General features: G+C 44.3%; 1 protein-coding gene across 2 annotated transcripts in view; it reads left to right on the forward strand.

The window, feature by feature from the left end:
- Positions 1-12,164, forward strand: part of LOC128700126 (mucin-2-like) — a 241,513-nt gene that overhangs the window by 163,259 nt on the left and 66,090 nt on the right. For both annotated transcript variants that reach the window (XM_053793078.2, XM_070100813.1), the window contains exon 3: positions 1,868-2,043. In XM_053793078.2, coding sequence (XP_053649053.2) covers positions 1,868-2,043 — 176 coding nt within the window. The remainder of the gene's footprint in view (positions 1-1,867; positions 2,044-12,164) is intronic.

Below are 12,164 nucleotides of genomic sequence, written 5' to 3' on the forward strand. Positions count from 1 at the left end.
CCTGCTGGATCTGGTGATGTAGGTGGGTAGGAGGGCGAGACAACCACCTGCTGGATCTGGTGATGTAGGTGGGTAGGAGGGCGAGGCAACCACCTGCTGGATCTGGTGATGTAGGTGGGTAGGAGGGCGAGGCAACCACCTGCTGGATCCCGAGTTTCAACAGCATAACACCTCTGGATGCCACACTGACTTTCTAAACTTTTAGCTTGGTGTTTCAACTTGCAGATATTCCTGCACTATATACCACAGACAGTATTCGGTATCCCTTGTGTATTAACATTGTATACCCAGACAATATTCGGTATGCATCTTGTATTAATAAAAAAAATAAATAAATTCAGTATTCTCCTTGTAACTTGACCCGAGTTATAGGACGGTATCCCATCCTAAAACTCACCTGGATGTGAATTTTTCACCACCCTGAGCATCATTAACAACTCGACCTTCAGCTGTCAGGACCAAATCTAAAATCTGTTTACTTTCATGTGCTTACTTACGAATGAGGAAACGGAATTTTTTTGTCACTGCTGGCGATACAGACTTCTAGCCTCGTCTTTCCTGACGAGTCTCCTACAAGTATGGTGACACTCAGCATTTTTATGTATTCAATTTTTTTCACTATAGCCAGGCTAGAACCAGATGAGCCTGAACCTTGGCTGGGCTCCAGGAGTAGAAAGACTCGAAACTCATCAAAGGTATATGTTGCAATTTTAAGGCGGCTCATAGCTAAAATTAGTGGAGATGCTGCTTCAGAATTTTTTTAGCTGGAAGCATGATAATCATCTAATTCTACACTTTATCACATTCAAGAATATGGTACATGGTTTTTAAGCACAAGTCTCTGAGTCAAAAAGAAACACTACCTAACACTTGCACAACAGGGTCGGCACTGCGTCAGCGACAGTGCTCTCTCTACGTAGCATGCAGTGTCTTATCTCAGACATGTGCACATGCGCACAATAGCCAAACACTAAGTCGCTGGAACTGTGAAGCGCACAGTTCCATACGAGGATTTTTTGTAATGTTTTTCATGTACCAGGAGATGGGTACTGACATTAAGCTTAAGGATTATATAATGTACAAGTATAAAGAAAGAATTAAAAAACTCATTATATTGAATATTATCGATAATATCGAGTGAAAATAGGGGGTGCTGCAGTTCTGCAGTGCCTATACACGAGCCACAACTGAATTAGTCTTGTAAATATTCTGTAGCACACAATAACGTTTACACCTGCAGAGTTGTATCTGTAATAAAACACACACCCCCAGTGTAGCATAAACCCACACATGCACTGCTGCTGCTGTAACATTCCCACACCTGTAGTGTTGCAGCTGTAACTTATCAACACGAACATATTCAAGCTTGCAGTGTTGCAGTTGTAACATTTACACCTGCAGTGTTGCAGCTGTAACATATTTACACCTGCAGTGTTGCAACTGTAGCATAGAACACACACAGCAGCAGCAGCAGTGCCTCCTTGTCTTAGTACAGACTGGGCAGCTTTATATTTTTTGTGACCTGCTCATTTATAAAATATTATCACGGAAAGGAATATGTTATTAATTAGAGATAGATAGATAGATAGATAGATAGATAGATAGATAGATAGATAGAGAGAGAGAGAGAGAGAGAGAGAGAGAGAGAGAGAGAGAGAGAGAGAGATCGTTATCTCATATGAAATTTCTTAAGATGTACTTCAAATTTTCGTGGAGTGTGGGGTATTTAACCGGGGGGGGGGGGCAAGAAGTTACGAACCCTTCGATCTTCCGACTCTGACCATGGGTTTAATCCCCCGCAGTCCATGACAAAAAAAAATAATATTTATTCCAGATATTTCTTAACATTTATCTCATTGTTCCTCAGCGGATGCCAGATCGGTGAGCACTGGAACCCTGAACGCCTTCGTGAGAGCTCTCCAGTTGTCCGAGGCTCCCACAGAAACCCCGCTCACCACTAAACCCCCGACCAGGTTCAGGTTCCAGACCCCACGACCTCCCAGCAGCAGCAAGTCTTCTTCACGCATCACGTACATTCCACAGGTACGTGCATCAAGTACATTCAATAGGTACGTGCATCAAGTACATTCCATAGGTACGTGTAGCATCATGTACATTCCAGCCACACTGCTCACTCAACCTCTCACTCTCACCCACACCTCTCACTCTCAGTCACACCTCTCACAACCTGAAAAGAATGAATATAGGCCAAACCAAAAAAAAAAAAGCAAGCAAAAAGAATAATCTAAATAAAATCTATTGACTTTATAACTCAGGACAACGCAGTAGTCAGATATAAATTCCTTAGACTAATTTAGCAAAAAATCCTAAACAAACAGTTATTAAATTTACCTATTACATATCTGATTCTGACATATATGCTTATCTTTGCAATGTCGATGGGTGGAATATTCCTGATAGATAATTCCCAGTAATGTTTCCTCTGGTATATTCTACACAGGTTCACTTCTGGTTTACACTGGAGGTTTCGGGGGTCAACGCCCCCGCGGCCCAGTCTGAGACCAGGCCTCTTGGTGGATCATGGTTTGATCAACCAGGCTGTTACTGCTGGCCGCAAGCAAACTGACATACGAACCATGGTGTGGCTGGTCAGGTACTGACTTTAGGTGCCTGTCCAGTGCCTTCTTGAAGACAGCCAGGGATCTATTGGTAATCCCTCTTGTGTATGCTGGGAGGCAGTTGAACAGTCTTGGGCCCCAGACACTTATTTTGTTGTCTCTCAGTGTAATTTTGGCACCCTTGCTTTTCATTGGAGGAATGTTGCATCTCCTGCCGAGTCTTTTGCTTTCATAAGGAGTGATTTTCGTGTGCAAGTTTGGTATTAATCCCTCTAGGATTTTCCAAGTGTATATTACCATGTGTGTCTCTCTCGCCTGCATTCCAGGCAATACAAATCAAGGGACTTCAACCATTCCCAGTAATTTAGGTACCTTATCATAATTATATGCAATGTTCAAATTCTTTGTACACTTTCCAGGTCAGCAATTTTGCCTGCCTTGAAGGGGGGGGGGCAGTTAGTATACAGCAGTATTCCATGATGATATTTAGACATGTGTAATATCTGAGTATCTTTATTGTAGACGTTTCGCCATCCAGTTGCTTTATCAATACAAATTCTAGGACTTAATTTGAAGACAGTAAAACTATATACAGAAGATGAGGTAATCAGTCCCTCAGCCTTGGAGTTAGTGTGGAGAGCACCGTGGTCGTGGAGATTCTGAAGCATAGGCAAGTTGGTCGGCGCTTATATACTAACGCCAGGTGAAAAGGGACATGTAGCAGACGAGGGCATAGTCACTGGTAGGCAGGCTTTCCCAGTGGAAGTAGGTCAGACCCAAAGAGATGGGTTAGTTGTATTATTATTATAATCAAAAAGAAGCGCTAAGCCACAAGGGCTATACAGCGCTGCAGGGTAGGGAAGGAAGCGAGGGTATTGGATGGTAGAAGGGAGGAGGGATGATCAGTAGGTTACAGAAAACAGCGGGGCAGGGGATAGTACGGGGGTAGGGGGTAGCAAGAGATTGAAGTAGAAAGGGCTGAAGGTATCAGAATTTGTGAAGTAAGTCAGTTGTTGTCAAAAAGTCAATGAGAGAGTCTGGATGAAAGGTGGGTCCATCAGCGAGAAGGGAAGGTAAAGAGAGCAGCAGAGCGAAGACGACGACGGAGGTAAATTCTGCATGCTCGTTGATAAAGTGGGCAGTCCAACAGAATGTGGCTGACTGATAATGGAACTTGGCAATTCTCACAGAGAGGAGCAGGGCGCCTCTCCATGAGATATCCATGAGTAAGACGAGTATGGCCAATGCGAAGACGGGAGAGAGTAGTCTCCCAACCTCGACACTGGTGATAAGAAGACGGTCAGTAACCTATACTCGGTTTAATAGATTGAAGTTTGTTGCCGAGCATAGTAGACCAACGTTGGTGCCAACGGGTGTGAAGTTGGGAAGATATTGCAGCAAAATAGTCCGTAAATGGAATACCTCTACATGAAACTGGTAGGTCATGTACTGCTGACCGCGCAGCAGTGTCTGCCTGTTCATTGCCCTGTACGTCAACATGACCAGGGACCCAACAAAAAACAATATCTTTATGCTTGGTAAAGATGCGGCATAGCCAAAGTTGGATACGGAGGACTAAGGGGTGAGGTGTATCAAATTTCTGTATAGCCTGTAAAGCACTAAGGGAGTCTGAGACAACCACAAATGATGACACAGGCATAGATGCAATACGGATAAGTGCTGTAAGGATGGAATACAATTCAGCAGTAAAAATACTAGCCGAAGATAGTAAATGCCTTTGTACGACGCTAGATAAGATAAGATTTCGTTCGGATTTTTAACCCCGGAGGGTCAGCCACCCAGGATAACCCAAGAAAGTCAGTGCGTCATCGAGGACTGTCTAACTTATTTCCATTGGGGTCCTTAATCTTGTCCCCCAGGATGCGACCCAGGATGTCCGGAAACACTGCTGCGAATCCTACGCCGTCAGAAGACTTAGAGCCATCTGTGTACACAGCAATGGCATGAGAATGAGAGTGAAAGTGGTCAAGAAAATGAGAGCGGAAAGCGACCGTAGACAGTTGGGCTTTCGAGCAAGGGAGAGAGAAAGAACAGACTCGAACAGCTGGAACTTCCCAGGGGGGGTAGGGAAAAGTGAGATGCTACATGTACATAGAAAGGTGGTAATTGAAGAGAAGACAAGAGCGAATGAAGGCGAAGAGAGAAGGGACGGAGTAAACAGGGGCGGCGAACAAATAAAGAATGTCTACTAATATCAGTGACCATTCTATAAATGGAAGGATTGCGGAGATCATGAGAGCGTACATAGTAGCGAAGGCAATGGGCATCACGGCGATCGGATAAGGATGGAACGTTCGCTTCTGCATAGAGGCTCTCGACAGGGGAAGAGCGAAAAGCACCAAGGCATAAACGTAATCCTTGGTGATGAATGGGGTTAAGGCTAGAGAGAGTAGCAGGAGATGCCGCTGAATAGATCTGGTCACCATAATCAAGTTTCGATAAGATAAGGGTGGAATGTAGGCGAAGGAGGGTTCGACGATCAGCTCCCCATGAAAGATGAGCAATGGTTTTAAGGAGGTTCAGCCGGCTGTGGCAAGTTGCCTTCAGAGAGGTAATGTGAGGTTTCCAGGATAACCTACGATCAAAGAGGAGGCCCAGAAACTTGACTGTATCACGTTCAGGGATACGGGAGCCATAGAGGTACAAAGGATGATCGGAGATGACAGAGCGTCTAGTGAAAGTAATTTGGTGGGTTTTAGTGCTGGAAAATTTAAACCCAAGTGTGGTGGCCCAATTGGAAACACGGTCGACTGCATGCTGGAGAGAAACTGTAATAAGGTGACACGGCGAGCGATCGCACGCTTCTGCTTAAATTCAAGAAGTCTCTCTGTAGTTCTATTGTACCGGTACCTGCCCCATGCAGCGCGTTTCAAACGTACTGCACGAGCACAAGCAGGAGACCACCAAGGCACGCATTTCTGAGAATGCCTGCCCGAAGTTTGGGGTATAGAATGAGAAGCTGCTGTTAAAACGGAGGACGAGAAGAGGTGTAAAAGCTCATCGATGGAGGACGAAGAAGGAACCTCTCTAAAAACAGTTAGGTGTGAGTAAAGGTTCCAATTTGCCTGATCAAATTGCCAGCGTGGGATGCGAAGAGGTGGTGAATATGAAGGGGAAGTAAGAATGATTGGGAAATGATCGCTGTCATGTAAGTCCGGAAGAACAGACCAAGTGAAGTCTAATGCGGCGGAGGAAGAGCAGACTGAGAGATCGATGCAAGAGAGAGTGTGAGTCCGAGGATCAAAATGGGTGTGAGTACCTGTATTTAAAACATGGAGGGGGTAGGTGGCAAGAAAAGCCTCTAACTGAATGCCACGGGAATCACAGTGAGACCCCCCCCAGAGGAAATGGTGGGCATTAAAATCACCAAGTAACAGAATCGGTGGTGGTAATGACGAAACAAGAAAGGCAATATCCGGAATAGATAATGCCCGAGAAGGAGAGAGATATACCACCTATGCAAGTGGATACGGGCTGCTGTGTAATGCAGCGAAGTACGAACAAATAGCTGATGGTACGGAATATCAGTGCGTAGAAGAAGGGCACTTTCATTAAAGGTCCCATCAGGAAAAGGATCTGAAGAATACAATAAATTATAGCCTGAGATGGGAGAGATAACAGCAGAGTGTAATTTTGGTTCCTGTAAGCAAACACCAACAGGGGAAAACTGGGAGAGTAACATCTGAAGCTCACCCCGATTACCCCTGAGGCCGCGTATATTCCACTGTAAATAGGCCATGATTGGCAATGATAAAGATACCTGAAATCCGCAGGTAAGGGTTCCTACGGACTAGAGGGGTTAGAAAAGTCCACATGCGGAGGCAGTGGAAAACGTTCAAGCAGCGAAGGAATGGTGCGCTGTGAAGAAAGGAGTTGTGCAGATGGAGTAGAGGAGAGAGAAGGAGCGAAGGGTGGATCAGTGTCCATTGATGGTTTGGTCTCTGCAATATATTGAGATTGCTTCAAGTGTTTCAGAATTCAGAGACGTCGTATGGGAGACAATATTGGAAATGGTAGGGGGAGGATGAGTAAAGATTGGAACTGTAATGGACTGTACCAAGGTAGGGGGGGACGGAAGGGTGGAGGGAACTGGAGAAGCGTGGAAGGGGACAGAAGAGGCAGAAACCTGGGAGGTGGCTGAAGAGGAAGAAACTTGGGAGGGAACAGGGGAGGAAGGTACAGTACGAGGAGGAGGGTGAACCTCTACACTTGTAACAGAGCCAGTGAGAGGGGGAGAACCAGGTACAGAGACAGGGAAGGGAAAATGAGGAGGTGGAAGATGGGTAGGAGGTGTTAACGGACCTTTTTTTGACTTTTGAGAAGTAGAGGGACGATTGGGAGGAGGTGTCATACGAGATCTCGTCGCTACTGAGGCTTGTGAGAGAGAACACGAAGAAGCAAGATCAGACTGAGACGTTGAAGTAGGGACGTCTGAGCAGAGGACAGCAAAAGAATTAGCTACAGGAGTGACTATGGGAGAGGTAACCACAGAGGTAGGTGCAGAAGATGGGATACCAGAAGTGGGGGGACGTTTTGAAACACGGGAATAAGAAACACAAGGTAGTCTCCCTTGGAGGCGGAGATGAGAAACTGCCATGGCATAAGGGAGACCTTCTGCCTCTTTGAGGTAACGGATTTCCCGCTCGTTTAAGTAGACTTGACAACGGCGAGAGTACGAAGGGTGAGCCTCATGACAATTAAGGTAAGAGGGAGGTCGATTGCAAGACGTATTAGAATGGTCATCGGCACCACAGACTGGGCATTCGGCGATAGATCTGCAGTATTTCGCTGGATGGCCAAATCGCCAGCAATTTCTACAATGTTGCGGTGTAGGGATCACCTTTCGAACTTGTAACCGATGTCCTGCTACATAAACTGAGGATGGGAGTTCACGGCTGTCAAAAGTTAAACGAGCCACATTGCTAGGGTATCGTCTCCGCCCGCGGGCAGGAAGAACGTAAGTGTCTACCTTGAGGATTGGGAGATCTTGGAGTTCCAGCTGTTCAAGAATGCCAGTGCCACATGTCTGGAAATTTTGTTGAACTATGGTATGGGGCAGAATGATGGTTCCACTACAAAAATTGAGGGAATGATGCTTTTCAATAGTTACAGGAACAGTATCAATATGGGAAAGACGAGAAAGCTCGTGAGCCTGGGTAGCATTGTGTACGGTGACGATGCGCGTACCGCTCTTAAGAGCATGAAAAGAAATATCTTTACCAACATGGCGTAGGAGTGCCTTGCCAATACTGTGGTCAGATAGGCAGTAGAGGAAGTCGGTCGTAAAGTGAAGAATTTAGTCCATTGTGCAGTCTGAAACTGAGCATGGAGAGGTAGTGAAGGACGTGTCGATCTTTTCTGAGGAGAACGAGAAGGTGGAGAAGTATCATCAGCAGGTAATTGTCGTTGTCGTTTAGGCGTGGGACCAGAGTTGGTCCGACATGGAACGGGCCGGCGATTTGAAAATTGCCGCACCGTAGAGGGAGAGGCCGGAAGCATAGTCAGAGGAGAGCGAAGGTCAGATAAATCGAAGGAGTCAGTCGAGGCCTTAGCACCTGAAGCGGGTGAGGAAACAGTACTGGCAAGAGGTACAGAGGCATGAGGAGTGTCCGAAGAGTGGTCCAAAGACGGGGCGGGGTCAGAACGGGGTGCGGTATCAAGAAGGGGCCCGGGGGTAGCAGGTTCATGGACTAGGGCTGCCATGGTTAGGTTACTTCTTTCTTTTTGTTTTTAAGAAAAAAAAAGAAAGAAGAAAAGAAAATAATAAAAAAAAGAATAAAAAAAGGGGGGACCGGGGAGGGATAGTTCCTAGGAGGAATGAAAGGGCCAGAAATCTCCCTCCGCGCCCAAGAGGACCTCAGCACCGCAAGTAGCACAGATGCAGCATGGAACCCGTGCCATACCCTACCCATCATGCCAGTAAACCGGCAATCCGGGATAGCAACCTCACATCTGCCGAGCTACCTCGGTGGACAAAAGAGAGGGCGGCCGGAAATCCGTCACAAAGCATACCTCCTTCGGCCACCACCCCCGGAATCCGAAAGGTGGCTTCCAGAGATACACCCGTCGCCCGAGAGACACCCAAAGCCACCCTCTGGGATACCGGAGAGGACATCCCCAGGCAATCCAGATTCCACGGCAAACTACGCCACCGCCAAGAACCTCAACGGAATGGGATGGACCCCGGTACCCTTTCCCCTACCTAGGAACTAGCGTGCCTGTGGAAAAAAAAACAAAAGAAAAAAGGCCAAAAAGGAAGGGCAAAAGGGAGGGGTGGGGAGGAGGAGGAAAGGAAAAAGGGGAGGATGGGATAGGGAACGGGGGATTGGGGGGTAATTAGGTTCGGTCTGAGGAAGTAGACCGACAGGTCTAATTCCTCAGACCAAGAGCCTCTTCACCACGCCAAGGAGCCCCCCTTGAAGAGGGGGTTAGTTGTAGAAGTAGGTTATGTACATGTCCTCTTTGGGTCTGATCTACTTCCACTGGGGAATCCTGCCTACCAGTGACTATGCCCTTGTCTGCTACATGTCCCTTTTCACCTGGCATTAGTATATAAGCGCCGACCTCCTTGCCTATGCTCCAGAATCTCCACGACCACGGTGCTCTCCACACCAACTCCAAGGCTGAGGGACTGATTACCTCATTTTCTGTATATAGTTCTACTGTCTTCAAAGTATGTCCTAGAATTTGTATTGATAAAGCCACTGGATGCCGAAACGTCTACAATAACGGTACTCAGATACTGCACATGTCTAAATATCATCTTGTCGGTATTACATACCGACCAGCCTAAAGAGAACAAGCGATTTGAAGAGAATCATCATGGACTTGGCGTCCCTAGTTTTGAAGGTTCTCATTATCCATCCTATCATTTTCCTAGCAGATGCGGTAGATACATTGTTGTGGTCTTTGAGGGTGAGATCCTCTGACATTATCACTCCCAGGTCCTTCACATTACTTTTTTGCTCTTTTTGTATGGTTAGAATTTGTTGTATACCCTGATTCAGTTTTAATTTCCTCAAGTTTTCCATATCTGAATAGTTGAAATTTCTCTTCATTGTTTTGAGTGGCCCACTGGCTGACATTTACCTCACCTTGGAGGGAGAAACTTCTGATGTCACACCAAGAGGAAATTTTCATAAGCATAACTTCAAAATAAAGGAGCGTTGACAATTTTTACCTATTTATCCAGCATCAAAATACATCTGGTATTTATTTTAAATTCTGAATGGAAAATTATACAAAATAAAAAGTTTTACATATACTAACTACCCTGGCAAAAATTACCCAGTATTCCATCACCACACTCATACACACATGTACAAGCAAACTGTCTGAAGGATGGTAAAATGTACTTATCACTATTCTAATTTTAAGTACCTTTTTGTGCTATGAGAATGTGTTGATAGACACCTAGCATAACAACCACACCTGTCACTTTCAGCTACTCTTCTTACTGCATTTCACTCTCAGCCACACTTCACTCTCAAGCATACATCTCACTCTCACTCATCTCTCGCTCTCAGCTATGCCTCTCACTCACTCTCAGGCACACCTCTCACTCTCAGGCACACCTCTCACTCTTAGTCACACACCTCTCAGGCATACCTATCACTCTCAGCTATGCCTCTCCCATCTAGGTACTGCCACAAGCTGTAAGATTTCTAATGATGAACTACAAATTGGTGCCAGAGTGAAAAAAAAAAAAGTCAAGCAAAAAAAAAAAGGCTGTAAACACATATGTGCTCTCATAGAGTAATATAAAGAAAATAGGAGACAATAACAACATATAATGTTAATAAGAGAGAATAACAACATATAGTGTTAATAAAAGTACAGTATGGGCAAAATGAAAAAAGAAAGGCTTCTTGATATACCAGCAGAGAACTTGAGACCACTGTTGTATACCCATGAAGAAGAGTTTAAGTTAGATAAGTTTTGTCAGGAAACAGGACTAAGTAAGTTTATTCAGGTATACACAAATAGTTACATAGAATTATCATACAGAGCAGCATATGTGTAAAGTACCTAGGATAACCCAAAAAAGGCAGACAGAGTGACTTATTTCCATTGGGGTCCTTTGTGTCCATTGTTTCCTGATGTGGGTCTTAGTCATATGATGATTTGCACCTTGAGCTTTTGGCTATCTGACTGAGGACTTTTCCTGGCTTACCCTTCCACCTCTTTTAAAAATTAAAGTTACACTTATAACCATTTTTTGAGGAAGAGGTACCAAAAGGATACTAGGAATTTCTTCTTCACAGTGTGTTAAAACATCAGATTCTAATGAGGAATAAAATGAGGTAGTGAATGCTACAACCAGTAATTTGAATTGTATATTATACGATGTATTAAATATAGATGTCATGGCACTACTAGCATGGATCTGCTTCTATGCCAACAATTGGGTACTGTAATTAAACATGTGCTTACCAAAATATAATTATTTTTATGAATTTTTTGTAAATTAAGTTTAAAAGTAGTTAATAAAGATATAGTCATTTCATGTGAAGAAATTAGAATGCACAAAGTCTAAAGCTGGATCTTAAACCTTAAAACCATTGTCTCAGTAATTTTAAGTGTGTGTAATTTTGTAAATAAAATTATGTATAGGTAAATTTTGTGTTATCCAATGCTAAAATTTAATAAATCAAGTGAAGGTAAATAAAAATATTAGTTTATTTTCTCTGGCAAATAACATTTGACCTGCTCCCAAAACTAAAATACAGTGGACCCCCGCATAACGATCACCTCCGAATGCGACCAATTATGTAAGTGTATTTATGTAAGTGCGTTTGTACGTGTATGTTTGGGGGAATGGAATGGACTAATCTACTTCACAATATTCCTTATGGGAACAAATTCGGTCAGTACTGGCACCTGAACATACTTCTGGAGTGAAAAAATATCGTTAACCGGGGGTCCACTGTACTTTCTATTTAGTCAACACTATATCCACATTTAAAATCTTAACTAACATTAATTTGTTGCCTCAATCTTTCTTCTGATGGCCTTTTCTCAACACTTTCACCTTCCCACCTCCCTTCCCTCCTATTAATCTTCTCTCTCGTCTTTGCACATCAGTGATGAATAGCATTACTCACTTGAGTAATTCTTAGTGTTTCCCATGAATATATTGATCTTTGTGAATGAATGAACTCAGATGTCTTGTAGAAGTTCTGTACTCTCTCCCTTCATGGTGTCATCCTTTAGTATTTCCATTCCCCAGCATGAATGATTTCGTATATAAGTAAACTCAGTGGGTAACAGAGTTCATAACACACATGCTCCAACCCTAAGTGCAAAGATATTGACCATGTCTGTTAGGCATGATGCCAAGTCAGTTACCACACTGCAGTATAGTACATAAAGTTTGAAGTCTTCATTTTCTCATGAACATTCCAAGGGCAGCTACGGTGAAAAGCTCTGTTCCACAAGGCACAGTACTCGCTCCCATCTTGTTCCTCATCCTCATATCCGACATAGACAAGGATGTCAGCCACAGCACCGTGTCTTCCTTTGCAGATGACACCCGAATCTGCATGACAGTGTCTTCCATTGCAG

This window comes from Cherax quadricarinatus, chromosome 74 (assembly GCF_038502225.1).
Source record: "Cherax quadricarinatus isolate ZL_2023a chromosome 74, ASM3850222v1, whole genome shotgun sequence".
Taxonomy (NCBI): domain Eukaryota; kingdom Metazoa; phylum Arthropoda; class Malacostraca; order Decapoda; family Parastacidae; genus Cherax; species Cherax quadricarinatus.